Source organism: Myxocyprinus asiaticus, chromosome 37 (genome assembly GCF_019703515.2).
Source record: "Myxocyprinus asiaticus isolate MX2 ecotype Aquarium Trade chromosome 37, UBuf_Myxa_2, whole genome shotgun sequence".
In the NCBI taxonomy this organism is placed as follows: Eukaryota; Metazoa; Chordata; class Actinopteri; order Cypriniformes; family Catostomidae; genus Myxocyprinus; species Myxocyprinus asiaticus.
In genome coordinates, this window is record NC_059380.1 from 34,551,181 (window position 1) to 34,574,437 (window position 23,257).

At 37.9% G+C, this 23,257-nt stretch overlaps 2 protein-coding genes across 2 annotated transcripts in view; one reads left to right on the forward strand and one right to left on the reverse strand.

Moving 5' to 3' along the window:
* The first annotated feature begins 265 nt into the window (after nt 1-265).
* On the forward strand, nt 266-5,980 carry parapinopsinb (parapinopsin b). The gene is made up of 4 exons (XM_051675505.1): nt 266-596; nt 4,062-4,390; nt 4,757-4,990; nt 5,745-5,980. Exons 1-4 carry the CDS (start codon nt 266-268, stop codon nt 5,862-5,864), a joined length of 1,014 nt encoding a protein of 337 aa, XP_051531465.1. The 3' UTR covers nt 5,865-5,980.
* An 812-nt stretch (nt 5,981-6,792) lies between these two features.
* The window catches only part of cacna1da (calcium channel, voltage-dependent, L type, alpha 1D subunit, a), a 146,118-nt gene continuing 129,653 nt past the window's right edge, over nt 6,793-23,257 (reverse strand). The window contains exons 45-50 of the mRNA XM_051675488.1: nt 22,159-22,185; nt 18,265-18,393; nt 18,033-18,172; nt 14,607-14,713; nt 12,664-12,981; nt 6,793-11,252 (exon numbers count right to left, since the gene is read on the reverse strand). Coding sequence (XP_051531448.1) covers nt 10,947-11,252; nt 12,664-12,981; nt 14,607-14,713; nt 18,033-18,172; nt 18,265-18,393; nt 22,159-22,185 — 1,027 coding nt within the window. The 3' untranslated portion in view covers nt 6,793-10,946. The remainder of the gene's footprint in view (nt 11,253-12,663; nt 12,982-14,606; nt 14,714-18,032; nt 18,173-18,264; nt 18,394-22,158; nt 22,186-23,257) is intronic.

The following is a 23,257-nucleotide window of genomic DNA, read 5'->3' on the forward strand; positions in this document are numbered from 1 at the left end:
CTCACGCCTCGAGGACTTATTGTGTCTTAAGTCTGGATCTGTGAGACTTTTCGTCTTACAGAACTTAATCTGAATAAGAATCCTTTTTTGTGTCTGTCACCTCCTTGAAGAACACATGATGGAAACTTCCATGTTTAATGAACTAGAATGACAACTAATATATGAAAACTACTAAAACCACAGAAGACAAAGCTAAATTTTAAAGGAACCGCTTTTCATCCAGATTATTCTTTTGTCCGACTGCTTTTATTTAAGATTCTGATAAATGGCCTCTTTCTCTGAATTCCTGAATGGCTCATCCCTCCAAGACCATGTTGCAAAAATGCCCCTGCCACGGGCAGGATTCATCACACTATCTGTCCTCATGGCCGTGTTCTCCATGACAGCTGTCATGCTCAATGCTACAGTTATCGTTGTCACTCTCCAGCATAAACAGCTGCGGCAGCCTCTGAATTTTGCCCTGGTGAACCTTGCCGTTGCCGACCTGGGCACTACTTTTACAGGAAGTCTACCATCTGTGGTGACCAATGCCGTGGGCTATTACATCATGGGACGGGTCGGATGTGTTCTGGAGGGATTCTGTGTTGCTTTATTTGGTAAGTCTGTATTGGGTTCATTCCAACACAAAAGAATAATTTTAGACTGTATTATATAATGTGCACCCCTGCTGGGCTTCTAGGACTCTCGCAAACAAGACTTAAAACAATATGGCTTTTTCAGATTTATGAATTCATTTTACTTTAATCTGACTGGAAGAAACTATAACCCTAAATAGAATCATTTTATACAATGTTTTATTAGTGGTCCTCGGCAAGAATCCATTACAAATGCTCATACTGTACTTATGGTAGGGTTTGTTGAGATCCCTAACTGTAAGTATCAAAACTTTGCAAACCCATCTCACGCTGTTTGTTTAACAAACTTGAATGATACCTCAAATTGTGTGGCTTGTTGAGAAGGTGTTTTTTTCTTTCTTCTAAATAATCAGACTTAAAATTTTCACCTGAGAGACAAAAAAATGGTTGGAAAAAAATAAAAAAAGTAAATCCTACAAACTTAAATGGAGGGATGTATACAAGCCATATCTAGGGAACAGAATTTCAAAGTTACATGGGGAAGTTTAAATTAAACTTTTAACTTCAGCCAGGAAGCAACCACCAATAAATACCCTACCATATGAAACATCCTAGTAATATAACAACGAGCTAAGAACTGCTCAGAACACATTAGCAACTATATAGCAATACCCTAGCATTGTAATCTATTATCTTCTGGAATTTTCAAGATTTTAAATGTCCAAGGTATGATATTGGGGTGGAAATTAAACATAATAGGAGTGTCATAATGAGAACTTTATGTAATACACTATGATGATTGTAACATGGACACATTTTAAATTAGCAGGTAGTATACATTAGTCAAAATAAATGCCAAAGTATATTTGGGTTTTCTGCATACCACTTCATCTTGTACACCTTGCACACCTTGCACATTACACAGATTTCGCCATCAGCAGAGGATGTGCTTACTGTCTGCTTACAGCCCAATTTATTACAGTTGTGGCCAAAAATTTTGGTACCCTTGGTAAATATGAGCTACATTGTTTGTCCTTTTGATCTTTCATTCAAAAAATTCACAAAAATCTAACCTTCAATTGAAACAGGGCGGAATGATCCGCCCCTCCGACTCTTCATTGTCACCCCGCCTCTTAGGGCCGCCCTTCAGCCAGGCTCACGACGGGAGTTGGGCAGGAGAGCGAGAAGAGGTGCATAATTAATAATCCTCGTTCTGACAGCGGTGAATGAAGCACACCTGATGTGAATAATGCTTCATCACCGCTGTCTTTAAAACGCAGAGCGCACCTCTTCTCGGGGGGTCAGCTTCAAATCTCCATGTGTGTACACACACACTGGCATCCTCGCACGCCCAGGACCAGAGCCCCGCTCCTCGGACTCCCGGACGGATTAAATGAGTCGCCGGGGGAGAACTGCACAAGTCGCGGCCGACAGGCTAGAGGCCGGGCCGCCTTCCCCTCTCACCTGCCGTGGGCCTGAGAAGTCAGGCCGCCAAGGAAGCCGCCGCCCCTCGCGCCGTGGACCCTGGAGGAGAGCGAGTGCGGCCGACGGACCCAGCTCATGCCTGGGCCATTACATGGACACTACCCCACCCTTCACGGAGCCCCGTCTCACTGCGAGGATGCCAGATTCCCCCTTTGTTATGAACACTATTCTCCCTGGATACTTTATCCCCTTTTATGGACATTTTACATTTATTATTATTTCCAATAAATGCCTCTCGGAGGCTTGACGCCACACCCACTGTGTCTCTTGCTCACCCTGCCACATAAATATTTTTTCTGAAACGCATTGACCATAATTATTGGCACCCTTTTATTCAATACTTCTTGTAACCTCCATTTGCCAAGATAACAGCTGAGTCTTATCTTATAATGCCTAATGAGGTTGGGGAACACCTGGCAAGGGATCTGAGACCATTCCTCCATACAGAATCTCTACAAATCCTTCAAATTCAGAGGTCTATGTTAGTGGACACTCCTCTTCAGTTCATCTCATAAATTGTCTATGGGGTTCAGGTTAGGGGACTGGGATGGTCATGGCAGAACCTTGATTTTGTGGTCTGTGAACCATTTTTGTGTTGATTTTGATGTTTGTTTTGGATCATTGTCCTGCTGGAAGGTCCAACCAGGGCCCATTGTAAGCTTTCTGGCTGAGGCAGCCAGATTTTGTTTTTATATCTGTTGGTATTTGATAGAGTCCATGATGCCATGTATCCAAACAAGATGTCCAGGACATCTGGCAGAAAAACAGCCCTACATCATTAAAGACCCAGCACCACATTTAACCGTGGGCATTAGGTGCTTTTATCTCTGTGTGCGCTAAACCCATCTCTGGTGTTTGCTGCCAAAAAGCTCTGTTTTTGTTTAATCTGACCAACCTGGTTGCATTTGAAGTTGCACTAGTGTCTGGCAAACTGAAGATGCTTGAGTTTGTTGTCGGATGAGAGCAGAGGCTTTTTTTTTTTTTCTTGAAACCCTCCCAAAAAACTTGTGATGTAGATGATGTCTGATATTTGTTTTGAGACTTTCTGACCCCAGGACCCAACTAATTTCTGCAATTCTCCAGCTGTGATCCTAGGAGATTCTTTGGCCACTTGAACCATCCTCCTCACTGTGTGTGGAGATAATATAGACACATGTCCTTTTCCAGGTCGATTCTAAAGATCTCCAGTTAATTGGAACTTGTCAGTTATTGCCCTGATTGTGGAAATGGGCATTTTCAATGCTTTGGCTATTTTCTTATAGCCACTTCCCATTTTGTGAAGCTCAACAACTTTTTGCTGCACATCAGCACTGGATTCTTTAGTCTAAGCCTGTGTGTTACCTCATATTTATACCCCTGTGAAACAGGAAGTCATGGCTGAACAATATCAAGTTCCTAGTCACCCAGGTGCACTAAAAAATGTAAAATATGAATCGGAAGTATACTTCCGATTCATATTTTACTCATAAGAATTTGTAGGGGTGCCAATAATTGTGGCCAAAGTGTTTTGGAGAAAAATATTTATTCAATTAAAGGTTAGATTTTTGTGAATTTATTGAATGAAAGATCAAAAGAATAAACAATGCAAATTTTTTTTCACAGTCTTCTTTGCTCATATTTACCAAGGGTGCCAATATTTTTGGCCACAAATGTAGATGTGGACAGTACACGTCTGTGCATGTCGTATGTACGTACACCTTGCATTGCGTTGAATGCACATACGTTGAATGCGTCCATACGGGCTTGCAGGCAAAAGATACTTTGAAAGGCTGAGCGCTCGACCGAGTGTACACTAGATGTAACGGCAGCTTAAACAGAAAGTTATTAAAATTGTGAATAGCTTATCCTAAAGTGACTTCCATTTTTCAACTACTTACCAGTCCTTAAAATGTAAAAATTTTAAATTCAAATGGAGTGAACTCTCATTAACGTTAATCGAATTTTCATTATCCAATTTACTCTGTTGCCTCAATTGACTCTGATTCTCTCTTGACCCTACAGGTATAACAGCATTATGCACAGTGGCCCTGATTGCTGTGGAACGGCTGTTTGTAGTGTGCAAGCCTCTGGGCACCATCAAATTCCAGACCAAGCACGCTGCAAGCGGTGTGGCATTGTCTTGGCTGTGGTCTCTAATCTGGAATATGCCACCTCTTTTTGGCTGGGGCAGTTACCAGCTGGAAGGTGTTGGCACATCCTGCGGACCTGACTGGCAAAGCAGAGACCTCAAAAACATGTCTTACATCATCTGTTACTTCTCACTGTGTTTCGCTGTGCCGTTTGCCATCATTGTGGTCTCATATTCATGGCTGCTCTATACACTGAGACAAGTATGACATTGTCCTGTTTAAATGTTTAGTTTTTTTGAATCAGGCATGATGCATCAAGACACCATATTTAAATAAAGTGATTCTCAGTGAATAGCAACTTGCATTATTCATGAGTAAATAATGACAGAATTTTCATATTTGGTTGAACCATTCCTTTAAGTCCTCATGTAATTGCATACAATAATAATAATAATAATAAAAAAAAAAAGAGCAATTTTTAATTTTGCACAATTCAGATCCAAGCAGTTAAATTCTATTTTCTATATTATAACCTGTGTCATTTGCAACGATGCATAACATATCTTTATTTTTTGTATAGAAATTCTAGAAAGTTATTTGACATTGTGTATTCCTGATCTTTGTCAGGTAGCTAAAGTGGGTGGAAGGGCAGCCGCGAGAGCAGAGGCTAAGGTGGCGTGGATGGTGGTGATGATGGTGTTGGCATTTCTCGTGAGCTGGCTCCCCTATGCCACACTGGCTCTAACAATCGTCTTCAACCCTGATGTCCAGTTGGATGCTCTTGTGAAGGTGGTACCTATATACATGGCCAAGAGCAGCACTGTCTACAACCCCATGATCTATATTTACATGAATAAACAGGTGAGTCACATGATTACTGTAGCTAATATTGAAACAGATGGCTATTAAGTAGAACTTATAGTTGGGTAAAAGGTTCTAACTAGAATTTCATTTGCATCAGTACGATCTGCCCAGTTTAGCATCATAAAGGCCTATTCAAAGTCCCAATTTTACAGCATGAAAAACATGACAAGATTTTAATGAAACTGTTCACACCCAGGTGTGAAACGTTGCACTATGACGATCTGTTCTGTTTTTATTCGGAGACTAGGTCAATATTTTAACTGTTCAAACCAAACAATTCATTCAAGTATCCAGAGAAGTTTTCAGAGAATAACAACAATTCAGCATTGAACTTAGTGTTCCATAATCAATTTTGATGTGAAACATTGAGTGTACATGCACATTCTTACACCGATTATGCTTATTAAGCCGACAACAAGTGTGGTCTTGTAAATGCTTAAACAGCGTTCCTTTATCAGGTTAAGGTCATAAAGATTAGATTGATTTTTGCCCATTACACCGATTTTGCACCACATGTAAACACATTTACTGGCATTTTACTGGCTGATCCTTTGTGCGCAAGGGTTCTTTGTTGTTAAGTTGCATTAGACTTGGTGTAAACAGACCTTAAAGAGATAGTTTACCCCAAAATAAAAATAACATGGAACAACAGAATTTTCATTTTGGGGTGAACTAACCCTTTACGTTTAGCTATTTTCAAGTTTACTTTTTCAAAATTCACATTTAATTGGAATTGTGACTTTCTTTCCAGTTCCGGAAGTATGCAGTTCCACTTCTACTGTGTGGAAAGGACCCTTGGCCTTCAGAGGACGATGCATCTGAGGTTCAGACTACCGTGTCCCAAGTGAACAACAAAATCAGCCCAGAGTGACTTTATATTCACCTCAGTCTGCTACAGCTGGTTAGATCATCTGGCAATTTTATGGAATCCAAAGTCTTGAAATGTAATCAGATTTAATATTTAATACTATGTTCCAATTAGACATCATTACCTATATACATCTACTGGGACCAGCTTATTCGCACCTTTGTGTAAAGCTGTAAAGTCTTTGCTCAGTAAATGCACATTAGCTTTATAATTTCTTTTGAACTATGTAACTTTTACAAAAGGGTATGCATGTGTTTGTTATTTAAGTAAGTATTTCTATAAAAGGGTACACCAGACTTCCTGATTATGCTCTGGTCAAGCTCAGGCAGGAAACAAAACAATTAATACCACTAAATATAACAGAATCTATAGATCTATATTGCTAATATGTACTAATGTTTGTGCTGTTGTTTTCCATCCAAAATCATGTTACTTCCTGGAGGATGACATATTTACAGAAATGGCTTTTGATACTTAAAAGGGATATTAAAAAAAGACTTGCACGTTGTAAAGTTATGTTGAGGACAAAGTAAAATTTTAAAATGATTACCAATTGTAACAATATTCCCTAGAAATGCTTTGTTTGAAACATTTTGATAAGAGAAAAGGAAAATGATTAGTAGAGTCAATTTAGAGACAAAAGTATTTTGAATCTGTAAAATAGAAACATAAATGGAAGTGCTCCTTTTTATTTATTTATTTTTTACATTTTAAATTTCACTTTTCTTTTCTTTTAGCATCCAGTCTCATTTTCTGTAAGCAAACTTTTTATCTTTTTATTTCTTTTTCTCCCAGATAAACTTTTGGCCCTTATTTTGATATTTACCCCATGTCCACTTAATTGTCATAAAATCCAAAAATGTTTAAAATCTAAGTTTAATATTTTATGCAATATAATAAATTGGAGACATAAAACATTTCATTGGTAAAACTATGTTATTTATTGCAATGTCATGTTTTTGTATACAAACAGATAAGTGACACAATTCTTTGTTTTTTCATTAGGTTTTATTCATTATTAATCATTAGAAAATAAAATTTCAGTATTGATTAAAATCAAGTCCAGGCCAAAAAAAAAAAAAAAAAAATTCAAAACAAAACCTAGAGGGATATTAGAAGTCATCTGCTACGAAGAGAAAATCTTTTTTTCTTTTTTTCCTTCATGGAGTAAAAACCATATCAGAGCAAAGATAAGAACTTTCAAATGGAAAGCATTACCACGCATTTTGCCATTACTTTTGTACATATGTTACAATATAATCTTATTTTCCCTTACAGCATTAATAAGAAAAATTAAATAATAGTAGTGGCAACAACTCTAGATGAAAATATGATAAATCAACAGATGTGGCTCCGAAAACGTGTATAATACTTTTCATTTTCTGTTAGTCCCAGCACTGAAAGGTGAGATGCAAATGACAAATATATATTTCACAAAACCATACGTACAGTCACAGAAAAAAAGTACAAAATTCGCCCACCTTTATACACAAAATATGAATAGAAAACAGGGAAAACAAATTGCACGTTACAGTAAATTGTGCAAAGACAAACAGCAATGTGCTAAGAGTAAAACCCCACTGGTATATTAAGAAAAATGTTTTTTTTTTTTGTTGTTGTTTTTTTTTTTTTCAGTAGTCCCTGACACAAGGTAAAAGTTAAATATTTAGTTTACCAAGTTTTTTTTTTAAACTTTTTTTTTTTTAATTAAAAATAATGCATATATTTTTATCCTTACAAGTAATTGCTACGAATAGTACAATGTGCCAAGAATGTGCATTGGTCCGTTTACAAGATACAGTATAATCGACATGAAGACCAAAACACAAATGTATTTTTTTTTCTCGCACGGATCATTTCAAAGAGCCCTTTCAGATGTGCACATGCAGTGGTTGAACCCACAAGTTTCATGACAGTATTCGGTTGACTGAAAAGCACAGTACTCTTCCAAAACACAATAGATCAACAACACTCAAACAATAATTCCAACAAACCCATTTTTCCCCTAATCTAATGGAATAGTTCGCCCAAAAATAAAAACGTTTTCACCATTAACCACCACATCATTCCAAAAAGCCTCTGTCACCATTTACTATTATTGCATGGAAAAAAGATGCAATGAAAGTGAATAGTGACTGAGGCTAACGTTCTGTCTAACATCTTTTGTGTTCCACAGAAGAAAATTATTCTGGTTTGGAACATCATTAGCATGAGTAAATGGTGACAGAATTGTTATTTTTGGGTGAACTATCCCTTTTCTGAAGCTTTACACTTCAAGGCAATGGCCTTTGCAATCAAAAATGTTTTGCCCTTAATGCTTAGCATTAATTTGTTTTTTGGAAGTGACAAAAGGTCAGATGAATCATGTAATCCAGTGTTGAGGCCTAAAGAAAAGGCTCAGAATTTACAACACCTTAAAAGGTAAAAACGCTCACAAAAAGGATGATTCAAATGCTGATATGTTTCCCCTGCACTAAAAGAGGTATTTGCAGAAGCCAGCTGAAGTGAGAAAATATAAATGCAAAATAGAGAAACAAAGGAGGGGGAAAGGGGGATCGGTATTGCTTAACCAGTTTCTTGCCCTGCCTATAAGGAATAGTTAATCTAAAAAAAAGAAAAAAAAAAAGAAAAAAAAAACCCACGCACAAAAAACCCCTCATTATTTACTCACCTTTATGTCATTCCAAACCCATACGCTGTTATTTGTTTTCTGTTGAACAAAAAGAAAACTATTCTAAAAATATTAACGTGGAACTTTTTGATACAACGTTCATAGTAACCACATGTCAAGCCCTAAAAGGACCAAAAATAAATAAATAAATAAATATAGTCCATATGACTTGTGCTATATTTCAAGTCTACGAAAGCTGAACAAAAGCTCTGTATGAGGAACAGAACAAATTAAAGTCGTTATTCACTAATAATCTTCCCCTTTGCGAACACTCTGAAATCTCATTGTGTCTGCATTCAGATAAAAAAAATAAAAATAATAATTTTATATATATATATATATATATATATATATATATATATATATATATATACACACACACACACACACACACACACACACATATATATGTATGTGTATGTGTGTGTCGTAACTGAACACAGTGCCAATTTGAATATGCAGCATAGAAAACTGAAAGCTCCAGTGGAAGGGAAGATCTTCAGTGAACATGTACTTAAATTTTTGCCTGTTCTCACACAAACATTCTCATACAGCTTCAGACATGGAATATAGCGCATGAAACATATGGACTACTTTTAAGGTAATTCTATGTTTTATTGTCCTTTTTAGGGCTTGACAGATGTGGCTACTATGAACTTTTAAAGATTCTTGAAAAATTTGAGCAACATGAAATGATGGAGCAACATGAGTGTGAGTAAATAATGACAGAATTTTAATTTTTGGGTGAACTATCCCTTTAAGGAAGCATGATGTGAACATACACTTCAAGCAACCCATAACTTACACATAATACATTTTTTTTGTCATAATCTTTTTCTTTATCATCATCACTGTTCTTATAAAACCTAAAGGAATATTTCAATATATAAGGGCACAAAACACCCAATAATTTTGTTGGAAATGAATCGTTGATCTGGAACTAGCTTTGGGTTTCCCCTTGCAGTAGTCAGGGAGCAGGTATGCTATTCCAAGATCAGCTGTTTATAGATCAGCCAATGGCAGCAGGCTTTTCCATATGGCAGCATGTTCCTGGAGAGGGTCGTACAGTTTACCTGCAGACTAATTAAGCAGCATTGTAAATGCACAAAACATTTACCATTGCACCCTACTGTGCACCTCCCCTGCACAAAATATGCAACAAAACACACACAAACCCTTAAAGTGGGAAGTCCTATTCAAAAGACTCTTTCAATATACACACATGAACAATTAAGACAATTCTGTAAGCCCTACTGAAATCTCCTTAAAGGAGGTCAACGTTTTGTGACCAATACTGCATGCCGTAGATTTTAAAGGAACACTACATTGGTTACGCCTATGAAAACAGACACTGAAGAAACAACTTGCATATCTTGTGCGGGTGTGTCACAGACATAACCTCATATAAAATTGGCTTTTTTATATTTTTCACAAACGAGTAAGAATGCATATGAGCAAAGAATAAAGGCAAATAATTTAATAAAGTCCAGTTCCTATTAAAATAACACCAAATTTCTTATTTTTTGTAATGCAATAACATCAATTAGGATTAATATTGCTGACTTTTTTGTACAGTACATAATTACAAAATATATGTCTCTTTACAAAGTTTTCTTTTGCATTATATGTTACAAGTCATTTACAGCATATTATGAAATATAAAACAGGCTATCCTAAATTTAAAAAATAACCTGTCTGCTAGTGCATTCAACAAAAATGCTGAAATTCTCTTGTAAAGTGTGTCCAGTTTACCACAACTCTGCATGATATCCTTATTGTAAACCAGCGTTGTATAATTAGCATTTGTTCTCTAAAATATGCAGTTGTACCTTGACGTTACTAAAATAAAGTGTGGGTTGTAAAATTAAACTAAAGCCTTTGTCGAGGGATATGCCATACTTAGCTTGCATTGAGCTTGCAACGTGCTTGATATGCAAAACCCTCAATAAAATGACTGAGGTAATGACATATTTGCTTTGATTGTCATCACCTTGGAAACAGACTGCCTCCGGGTACCTCCCCTCGCTGCTCATTGGTCCATTTCCAGCAGTGAAAGCACAGACAACCAAAGTTCACTTCCAGAGCTCGACATCAAGTTAGGGGCAGTCCCCATATTAATTCTATTAAAAAACAAGTCGAAATGCCGGCAAATTAGATCCTGGCTGAACAGTAAGTGAGTGGGTGGGCCCAACGCATCCATTCTTTTGGTGCCTTTCTGTTCCGCTGTAAAGGCACTTCTTTAGGTGGTAAGCCAATAAATATTCTTTATATTTGTTTCGTTTATCAGTTTTTGAGGAACATACTAATCTGTTGGCATTAGCCGCTAACCAGATGCTATAAAGTGGTCATGTTAGCATTAGCCGCTAACCAGATGCTATAAAGTGGTCATGTTAGCATTAGCCGCTAACCAGATGCTATAAAGTGGTAATACATATCATTTCGTCTGCCAGGTCCTCCTCGTACTGCGGTCTAGGTTCTGGCTCCGGTTCTTCATCACTGTAGCTAGCCGAGACATCTTGTGGCTCGTAGTCTTTGTGACCCAGTTTAGGGAACACAGTAACGCCATTGACTCCTGGCGTAATGCTGCCATTTAGGAGGTGGCTGGCAGCACTCTCCATCTCATCGATGGTCATCTCACATGCGTCTGCAATCTCGTGCTTTGTGGCAGCCACGAACTTCGGATCCTTGGCGTATCGACCCAAGCCTTCGCATATCAAGACCTGCTCACAGAAAGGACAGAGAAAAGAAAAACGGTTATTACTAAGTCTTAGATTCTATCTTCAATGACACAGATGACCATATTATTGCAAACTGTGGGTGTATTGTATGTTAATGAAGTGGTGCAAATAGCAATTAGCTATTTTCCTGTGAAATAGGTAACTGTGCTAAGACATCTGAGAACCACAAACTAAACTCAGTTCCTGCATTTGCAGTTTGGGGATTCCACCAGCAGATGATATAAAAGATCTATAGATCAATTTGAATACTAGCTATGATTTGTGTGTCCAAAAATCAATATGATTAATAATACTTACATTTTTTATGATTTAGCAGAGCCTAAATCCAGTTGGTCCTGATGAGCACCACATTTTCTATGCATATATGAGGAGCATGTCACTGTCATAGACATATGTCTGACATTTAACAAGGAACGTAGTTAATGTGCAGAAGAACGTAAGACACAAATGGTCCATATTTCTATTCTTCTAATGCATTGCATACAGCCTGTTTACACTACCAAATGTTTATGAATGGGTTGTCTTCATTGATATCAACTTTGATTCACAGGAAATTGACTATAAAAGGACGCAGATGATTTGTGTGCAGTGTTTTGCCAACCCACTAATGCCTAAGACTTAGCATATACTTTCACGAAAATACCAAAACTTTACATATTGCCTATCACTATGCTTAAGATGTAGCGGTCTTAAAATAAGGCCTATGATATTAAGTCTTGTTTTCAGATAAATCTAACAAAATTTTGTTTATGCTTAAAATAAGAAAAAACGACAGTATTTGCCAATGGGGTAAGAAAAATAAACTTGCTTTCCCTTTGAAACACGTGTTTTGTCTTACCCCATTGGCAAATAATATTTTCTTCTCATAAGCATAAACATTAATACATTTTGCTTCCCAGATTTCCCCGAAAACAAGATAAAATATCTTATGTCGTTTTGCTTCAAGTAAATGTATCTTGTTTAAATGATCATTGTTCACCAAAGAGATTATATTACATCTTTATTTTAAATAATTTTAAAACAGTTAAATATCACTGTGTTAAGGGTTGTTTAAAAAGAAACAGATTATTGTGGTAAAAAATCTTGACACAGCACAATGTGCTTGTTTAAATATATTATATATATATATATATATATATATATATATATATTTTTTTTTTTTTTTTTTTACTTGACACAATGGCCACATTCAGTAATAAGAATCTAATGAGAATCACCACTGAGAACTCAAAAATCCAAACTAAAACATCTGGCCGCAAGTCAGAAAGAATTTGGGAGGAAAATTGTATTAATTATGAAGAAAACAATGGCACAATTTATTTTGATTTTGTGTTAAAATGTGACCTGGACATGTTGTCAAGAGATTCACCCCAATCGGAGGTCTCTGACTCACCGCCTCCACCAGGCTGGTTGCACTGCCTCTCTTTTGGTAGTATTGGTTTCTGTACTCAGGTGGGACCTGCAGATGAACAGGCGAGTTTTTCCTTTGCTGGTACTCAGGGTCGTCTGTATACCAGGAGCTCTTCCGTATGGACGAGTGACTGCTGCTGACGCTGTCCCTTAGAGGGCGGTCCACGCGGATGAGTGGTGTGTAGTAGGGCGTTTGGTCTTTACTCGCAGGAGTGGGTGGAGGTGACGCCCATGATCTGGTAGATTGTGTAGGTGAAAGCTTGTGAGCCCTACTGGAGTCTAGACCTGCTACTGCCATCACCTGGAGACGAAGATGAACAGCAAATACAGGTGTCATTGTATAAATCTACTGAATTTATTATTATACTGGCACGTGTTTACAAGAATGCAATAAAATGCAAGAAGCTATACGTCATGTGATTTTACCACAATTATATTAGGTGTCTTTAATTACTATGTTCTTAAACATCTGATACACTGTACTTACTATGTATATATGTGTTGTTGCACTGTACTTATATTTAAAGTACCTGCATTTAATTATTGTATATCTGTAGTTACACTGTTAACTTTACCCCTATCCCTGGTTCCTCTGGTTATTTCTTGTTATTCTGGTTGATTCCAGTTCATTTTATTATTGTGATTTCTTCTGAATGTTTAGGAAAGATACCTATGTGCAAGTGCACATTTTTATTTGGGGCATATTTCATTTACTTAACCCCTACCCCCTAACCCTACTCCTAAGCCAACCCATACTTCAACCTCAGTAGCAGCAAATGTGAATCTTGTGAGAATTTTGTGGAACAACATGCAGTTACACAAAAAATACATTGCATTGTATGTATTCTTATGTTAGTACATATTAGTTAAAGACACCTAATATAAAGTGGGACCAATTATTTTAATAAAACAGCGGCCATAGCAGAATGATAGAAGCTGTCCTTTGATTCTAACTGATCAATTGTGCCATTCTTTGGTCAAATAGTTTTGTATATTTTTTTATTTTTTATTTGCAGCTTTCACAGATACAGGTGATATTTCAGGACACCTAATTCAGATATATTTGTTAGGTAATATAGATCTACAGCACCCTTAACATGAAATCAATTAATTAGGGCTCTCAATTTAACTCAATAATTAAGTGCGATTAATCATATAAAAAAATGCAATGAGCATGCCCCCAGATCGTAATTAGGAATATTTCTACCATTTCAAGCTTGAAGCACCACCTTGTTTCTTGCAAGTCCCCATCAACAAGAGGCAGTAAGCGCAACTCCAGCTGTACAGGCAACGCGCAACTGTACAGGCAACAAACCACACTGACAAGACGAGGACTCGTTTTTGCATTCAAATACAACTGGACAGAGCGCAACTTCAAATGCAGGGGTCTTGAGACATGTTTTTCTAAGTTTTACATTACGTTAAACTTGACACAAGATCCTAAAACATGTTGTTTATGAGGCAACGCTACCAAAGTGAGGCGCTCCAAAAGCGTCCCTCTGATTCAAGTGTACATAGACATGTCCTTAGAATAAACCCTTATATTAAGTGTACAGTACCTCAGACAGATTGATATACAGTATACATTTCAAATTATTTAATCATTACATACTAAATTATTTTTATTTGAGGACTTTCTCTGCGAATATTGATATACGGTTAATTTGATTTATTGAGAGTCATATTATGTAATTAATTTGATTAAAATTTTTAATCAATTGACAGCCCAACAATATATGTGTGGTAACAAGTATATTGGCCATTTTTACAACAGTTTCGAGTTTGAATGTGACTCATCCAATCAGATTTGAGAGCCAGAACTATCTGTATTATACAATATTGTTTATATTAATTATTATTTTATTAATTAAACTCCATAAGCTGCAGTGTAATAATACCACATAATTATTTAATAATGAATGTTACCTGATGTTGCATGAGATGTAACGGAAGAGCAGTACGCTGGTGAGGAAGATCATCTTGACTGCTCTGTCTGCGCAGACACTCAAAATTAAAAGACGGTCTCCGATTACCTGTGGAAATATTCATTTATGCAAGTATGAAAGAGAGAGAGAGAGTAATATCTACGTAAAGAGTACAACTCCAATTCCGAAAAGGTTGGGACAGTATGAAAAATGCTAATAAAAACAAAAATGAGTGATTTGTAAATTATATTCACCCTTTGCTACATTGAAAGCTCTACAACTACACATTATATTATGTTTTACCTTGTGAATTTCATTTTATATATACAGGTGCATCTCAATAAATTAGAATGTCGTGGAAAAGTTCATTTATTTCAGTAATTCAACTCAAATTGTGAAACTCATGTATTAAATAAATTCAATGCACACAGACTGAAGTAGTTTAAGTCTTTGGTTCTTTTAATTGTGATGATTTTGGCTCACATTTAACAAAAACCCACCAATTCACTATCTCAAAAAATTAGAATATGGTGACATGCCAATCAGCTAATCAACTCAAAACACCTGCAAAGGTTTCCTGAGCCTTCAAAATGGTCTCTCAGTTTGGTTCACTAGGCTACACAATCATGGGGAAGACTGCTGATCTGACAGTTGTCCAGAAGACAATCATTGACACCCTTCACAAGGAGGGTAAGCCACAAACATTCATTGCCAAAGAAGCTGGCTGTTCACAGAGTGCTGTATCCAAGCATGTTAACAGAAAGTTGAGTGGAAGGAAAAAGTGTGGAAGAAAAAGATGCACAACCAACCGAGAGAACCGCAGCCTTATGATTGTCAAGCAAAATCGATTCAAGAATTTGGGTGAACTTCACAAGGAATGGACTGAGGCTGGGGTCAAGGCATCAAGAGCCACCACACACAGACATGTCAAGGAATTTGGCTACAGTTGTCGTGTTCCTCTTGTCAAGCCACTCCTGAACCACAGACAACATCAGAGGCGTCTTACCTGGGCTAAGGAGAAGAAGAACTGGACTGTTGCCCAGTGGTCCAAAGTCCTCTTTTCAGATGAGAGCAAGTTTTGTATTTCATTTGGAAACCAAGGTCCTAGAGTCTGGAGGAAGGGTGGAGAAGCTCATAGCCCAAGTTGCTTGAAGTCCAGTGTTAAGTTTCCACAGTCTGTGATGATTTGGGGTGCAATGTCATCTGCTGGTGTTGGTCCATTGTGTTTTTTGAAAACCAAAGTCACTGCACCCATTTACCAAGAAATTTTGGAGCACTTCAGGCTTCCTTCTGCTGACCAGCTTTTTAAAGATGCTGATTTCATTTTCCAGCAGGATTTGGCACCTGCCCACACTGCCAAAAGCACCAAAGGTTGGTTAAATGACCATGGTGTTGGTGTGCTTGACTGGCCAGCAAACTCACCAGACCTGAACCCCATAGAGAATCTATGGGGTATTGTCAAGAGGAAAATGAGAAACAAGAGATCAAAAAATTCAGATGAGCTGAAGGCCACTGTCAAAGAAACCTGGGCTTCCATACCACCTCAGCAGTGCCACAAACTGATCACCTCCATGCCACGTCGAATTGAGGCAGTAATTAAAGCAAAAGGAGCCCCTACCAAGTATTGAGTACATATACAGTAAATGAACATACTTTCCAGAAGGCCAACAGTTCACTAAAAATGTTTTTTTTATTGGTCTTATGATGTATTCTAATTTTTTGAGATAGTGAATTGGTGGGTTTTTGTTAAATGTGAGCCAAAATCATCACAATTAAAAGAACCAAAGACTTAAACTACTTCAGTCTGTGTGCATTGAATTTATTTAATACACAAGTTTCACAATTTGAGTTGAATTACTGAAATAAATGAACTTTTCCACGACATTCTAATTTATTGAGATGCACCTGTATATATATATATATATATATATATATATATATTTTTTTACAGTAATTTTAAATCAGATGATTGCAACACGCTCCAAAAAAGTTGGGACAGTTGAGTGTTTACCACTGTGAAACATCACCATTTCTTCTAATAACACTTATTAAGCTTTTAGACACTGAAGACACGTTTGTTAAGTTTAAAAAGTAGAATTTTCCTCCATTCATCCATTATGCAGGTCTTCAGCTGCACAATTGTATGGGGTCTTCATTGCTGTATTGTGCGCTTCATAATGCACTACACATTCTCAATTGGAGATGGTCAGGACTGCAGGCAGGCCAATCTAGCACCCACACTCTCTGCTTATTCAGCCAGTATGTGGTTTGAAGTTGTCCTGCTGAAAATTCCAGGATGTCCCTGGAAAAGACGGTGCTGGATGGCAGTATATGCTGCTCCAAAATTTGTACATATTTGTCTGTGTTAATGGTGCCCTCACAGATGTGCAAGATACCCATGCCATGGGCACTAACACAACCCTGGCCCATACAGACATTGGCTTTTGGACAGATAACAGCTTGGATGGTCCTTTTCCTCTTTGGCCCAGAGAACACGATGGCTGTGTTTTTAAAAAACTATTTGAAATGTGGAGTAATCGTACCAATAAAACACGGTTCCACTGTTCTACTTTCCATCGAAGATGAGACCGAGCCCAGAGAAGATGGCAGTGCTTCTGGACAGTGTTGATGTAGAGCTTCTGCTTTGCATAGTAAAGTCTTAACTTGCATCTGTGGATGCAGCGGCGAGTGGTGTTGACAAACAAAGGTTTACTAAAGTTATCTCAAGCCCATGTTCATTATATCCATTTCAGATAAATGCTGATTTTTAAGACAGTGATGTCTGAGGGATTAGAGATCACATGCATTCAGAAGTGGTTTTCGTCTTGCCCTTTACGCACCAAGATTTGACCATATTCCTTGAAAATTTTAACTATATTGTGCACCGTAGAGGGTGAAATGCCCAAAATGTCTTTGGGGAACATTGTTCTCAAAGTGCTGGATTATTTGCTGAAGATCTGTTGGCAAACTGACAAGTCTCAAATGATCCTTGCTCTTGAAGGACCAGGCTGTTTTTGGAGGCTCCTTTTATACTATGACATATCTCCTGTTTCACATTGTCTTTTTATTTTGACTCATCAAATTGTTATTAGTCTTAAATTGCCCCTTTCTCAACTTTTTTGAAGTGTCTTATAATCATTTGATTTGAAATTACTGTACATAAAAAACAATGAAATTCACAAGGTAAAACATCATATAATGTGAAGTTGTAGTGCTTTCAATAATGCAAAGGGTAAATATAATTTACAAATCACTCCTTTTTGTTCTTATTAGCATTTTTCATACTGTCCCAATTTTTTCAGAATTGGGGTTGTAATATTTTCACAAATTTCTCTGAAATGCTTAATAAAGTTGAATCATAAAGTACAGAGCCTTTTTCCACAGAACTAACCAAATGCTATTTAAGATATGGAACCCAAAGACTCGCCTTGTGGTGTTGGAGGAAGCAGTCTTCTCTTTGGCGACCTATGTGAATCATGATAAAGGGGCTGCTCATCATCATCATGGTAACTGTCAGGATGATGGTAACCCCGTGGCGTCTCGTACTCCTGGTCACTATTGGGGTACCTAGACAAGGAAATATACGGTACATCCCTCTACTATAAAGTTGTTCATTTAAAATTAAACTGTGTGAATGCATTTGATAGTGATGGTTTTACCTATCAACCGACAGCATGCTGTCATCTTCATAAAACTCCTCTCCACTGTAGTACTCGCCAGAGTAGCGATCTTCATCGTACTCCTCTTCACGACGTATTATTGGTCGTCTTCTCTCACTGCCATGTGATCTGTGTCACGGGGTTATTGAAAGGTTGGTTAGATTGTTGTTAAATGAGTTGACGCATAGCCATGCACTACCATGCAGACGAGTAGCTCCATAGTGCAGTGATGCATTTAAACCTCATAAGTAAACGAGCACAACCTTATCAAGATAGCAGTTAGCAGTGTTGTAGCCTTGATTATCTAGCTTAAAGTCTAGAAATCTAGTCTCAGCTCAAAGATGTTCTATTATTCGAAAATTCCTCAGTAGTTTCCTTGTGCTGAGTTTAGATGTCTTCAACAACCGCGAAGTATAGACCTATGAGTAGACACAATCATTATTTTGATGTACAAAAACAAGGCTGTGAAGGACAAAAGTACAGTCTGTGCAAAAGGCCTCATTCATGAAACATGAGCTCAGCTCCGGCACTTCCGGGTTCATTTGGCACTGAATAAAAGAACTGCTTTCAATGGGTGCTTCGCTCAAATTGAGCTGAAAATGTCCAAAAAGTGCTGTTTGTGGGGGTGAAAGACTGTTGGAGATTTGGGCTTCTTTAAATTTTCATCAGGATCGGTGGATCAGGACAAGCTTTATGATATTTTATGGATCACCCTCATTGTTATCGCATCTGTTCTAATAAAACCCACTTACCCCGCAGCTGCTGTTGGTTGATTTGAACTTTTCACAAAGAAACGCACAAACTTTGAACACATATGGCTGTTTTTAATTTCCAAAGTGCAATCGCTGTGACAGACATGAGGTAAAATATGACATAATGATGATTGTAACACAATGTAAATTTCAGAACTCAAAAGTCCTTCTTACTGAAAAAAAAAAACAAAAACATTTGTTGAAATCAAACTGCCAAAACTACTTGTTCTCTACTTTCTCCACATTGTGATGTGACACTGTGGTAGATGTTTGCATCTGACCGCCTCCACAACAACACATCAACGCCTACTTCCATGGCCCTCCCAGTAGTGGTGAGCAGTGTGATGGCAAGAGGAGAGAGCAGGTCAGTCATCATAGAGCCGTATCATAACAGTGGGCGTTTACTGTCAAGTCTTAAAGGAGAGCTAGCAACAAAACCAACCATTTCCAATAGAGGGTTGGAATGAGGGTGGAAAAAGATCATGTTTTACAAATATATGACTTTACTAATATTATAAGAGAACCTGAAGGAACATTTTGAAATATGTCATGACACCTTTAAAAGATTATTAAAACTGCAGTGCTGCCCATATTCACCATTGAAATCTGCTGCTCAAAAGAACCGAGAAGCGTGGTTGCCTGTGGTGTGACGTCACGGTAATTACATCTATATCATACATACTGATGTTGACCAGAATACTGATGTTGAATTTCCAGTGCTCAAAAAAAAAAAAAAAACTTGAAAAACCAGATGTGACTTAAGAAGACATTGTGGGCCTCGTTCATGAAACACGAACAGGACAAATTTCTGTGTAAACTGCTCGTAAAACCATTCTTACGATGTAGTCAGTGCATCAACTTGTGTAATAAATGTATTACGAACGATTCAGACAGAAATGTACTTTCACTGTGTTTTATGAATGAGGCTAAAGGAACTGACAGTACCGCTACCCCTTACAGCCTTGTTTTCTTTTACATCAAATTAAATATGGCATCTACTTTGAGGTCTATAGGGTAAACAGACTAGCAGCCCCATTAGCCCAACTTAATCGACATTTCTGCGGAAGTGAACTTAAAGGACAACTCTTGTTTTAGGGTTATAAAACAAACAAACAAAATATAACTGATTAATAAGCAATAAACACTGTTTTTCGCACATTTTTTTTTTTTTAAAGTATTAAAGAGTCATCCTTTAAAGTTAGCATTTCATTTAATTAGCACCGGTTATCATCCAGCAGACACATGCAGCAAGCCCCTCCTCTTTCCCTTCATCACCCAATCACAACACACAGCAACTCCAAGACTCATTCTAATTTGTTAATGCATTACTGGGCCTACCAACTCTTTCCAGTTTTGTAGTCAATCTCTGTGTTTATAGAGCCTTGTTCCAAACACCAGCAAAAAGCTGAAAAATGGAGGCAAAAAACTTGTTTCTCCATTAACAGCCATTCCAAGTAACCATGCCTTCTGGCTACTGAAAACAATGGGCTGAAACCAGCCTAAGCTGGTTGGCTGGTTTAAGATGGTCTAACAGCCTGGCCAATGGTCTCCCAGCTTGCCCAGCTAAAAAAGTGTGCAAACCCTCTAAAACCAGTCAACTTTCCAGTCTGATCAGGTTGGGAGACCAACTAAAACAAGCCCACCAGTTTAAGCTGGCTATAGTTGTTGTTGTTGTTTGTTTGTTGTTTTTTTTCAGCAGTGATATGAATCACATACACTGATCAGCCACAATATTAAAACCACTGACAGGTGAAGTGAATATAATGTATTATCTCGTTAAAATGGCACCTGTCAAGGGGTGGGATATATTAGGCAGCAAGTGAACAGTCAGTTCTTGAATTTCATGTGTTGAAAGCAAGAAAAATGGGCAAGCATAAGGATTTGAGTGACTTTGACAAGGGCCAAATTGTGATGGCTAGATGACTGGGTCAGAGCATCTCCAAAATGGCAGGTCTTGTGGGGTGTTCCCGGTATGCAGTGGTTAGTACCTACCAAAAGTGGCCAAGGAAGGACAACCGATGAACCGACGACAGGGTCATGGGCGCCCAAGGTTCATTGATGCACGTGGGGAGCGAAGGCTAGCCCACCTGGTCCAATCCCACAGAAGAGCTACTGTTGCACAAATTGCTGAAAAACTTAATGCTGGCCATGATAGAAAGGTGTCACAACACACAGTGCATAGCAGCTTGCTGCGTATGGGGCTATGAAGCCGGTCAGAGTGCCCTTGCTGACCCCTGTCCACCGCCGAAAGCACCTACAATGGACACGTGACCGTCAGAACTGGACCATGGAGCAATGGAAGAAGGTGGCCTGGTCTGAAGAATCACATTTTCTTTTAGATCATGTGGATGGCCAGGTGCGTGTGCATCATTTATTTGGAGAAGAGATGGCAGCAGTATGCAATATGGGAAGAAGGCAGGTCGGCAGAGGCAGTGTGATACTCTGGGCAATGTTCTGCTGGGAAATCTTGGGTCCTGGCATTCATATGAAGTTACTTTGACACGTACCACCTTCCTAAAGATTGTTGCAGACCAAGTACACCCCTTCATGGCAATGGTATTCCCTGATGGCAGTGGCCTCTTTCAGCAGGATAATGCGCCCTGCCACACAGGAAAAATTGTTCAAGAATGGTTTGAGGAACATGACAAAGAGTTCAAGGTGTTGAATTTGTCGCCAAATTCCCCAGATCTGACTGAGCATCTATGGGATGTGGTGGAACAACACGTCCGATCCATGGAGGCCCCACCTCGCAACTTACCACAGGACACCTTCAGAGGTCTTGTGGAGTCCATGCCTCAACGGGTCAGAGCTGTTCTGGCAGCACGAGGGCGACCTATACGATATTAGGCAGGTTGTTTTAATGTAGTGGCCGATCGGTGTATATTTCATTCATTCATTCATTTTTTTTTCTAGAGGACTCCTAAAAGCACGAAATGAACTTTTTATACTATTTGGGTAAAAATTGGCACAGGGTCCAAGGTGTGGCATTTGGAACACGGCCAAGGTAGAAAGACAAAGCATTCATCCAGCCATTCAACAATGCTTTTACTAACTGACCACAGTTCTGCTTTTCATTCACCATCTGTTGTTCTACAAGCAATAATACCTGCTATGTGGGCATATAATGCCTAATTTAACATACCTAATATACGTCTCATAGTAGCGACTTCTGTTCCAGAAAGCAGAGAAATGATTAAGAGAAAGCATTTTGGTTAGGAAAGAAAGAGAGAAAAGTGGAAAAAAGCAAGGGGAAAAGGGAAAGAAACTGGATGGACACATATGATACAGTATATACGTGATATATACAGCATTTTTATATGTGAGGCTGTTTTCACCCTTAGTTCAATTTCTTTCTAGTTTGATTTTTTTTCCTTTGGTCATTGGTGTTCATTGGTGGTCAATTTTTACACAACAAGGATTTTTATGAAAATTCCACATACAAATTTAGCATAATCTTCATCAAATTTTGCTCAAATAATCTTAGACCAGGCCTCACTTAAGTCAAAAATATATATTTTTTTCTTATAAAATTAATTATTTTTTAAAACATTCCCCAAAAATGGCCTCATGAACATGTGAGGGCGCCAAACATGAAGCACTGCTGTATCTTGGCAATGCTTTGGATGATTAAAATGAATCTCAATATTTGATAGCTTAAACATTTTTTATTATTATAAGTTATTAATTGGATTTTTGATATTCCAAACTGTATTCCTGTAACACGTTAACAAACCTGACAGTGAAGCTGCCAAACAGGAAGTGAAGCTGTAGTTTTGCAATCTTTCGCTTTTTAATATGAAACTTAATAGATGACACTGGGAACATCAGTTTTAAATTAATTTCCACAAATTAGGCTGGATTGCTTTTATAATAACTGTGAACCATACTGAAGAGCACATTAATTATACCCCATGATCCGGGTATGGTTCCTCGGTGTACAGTATGGAAAACAGCTCACACACCGTGAAGTGAACTCTTGACATCAAATAAACTCGGGTCCACACCAAAAGCTCTAGAGTGAAAACACCCTAAAAAGAACATGACAATAGAGGCAGGGTACCACTATGGGAACATAATGGACCAACGTAGGTGAGAAGAGTACAGTGGGTTTTTGAGAGGGCAGGTGTATGATTTATATGTGGATAACTATTAAAAAAGGAAAAGGATTTAGAATCTTATGGTTCCATGTCTAAAGCTGATGATGATACAGAATGAGTTAATGAATCAATGAATGGAGAATT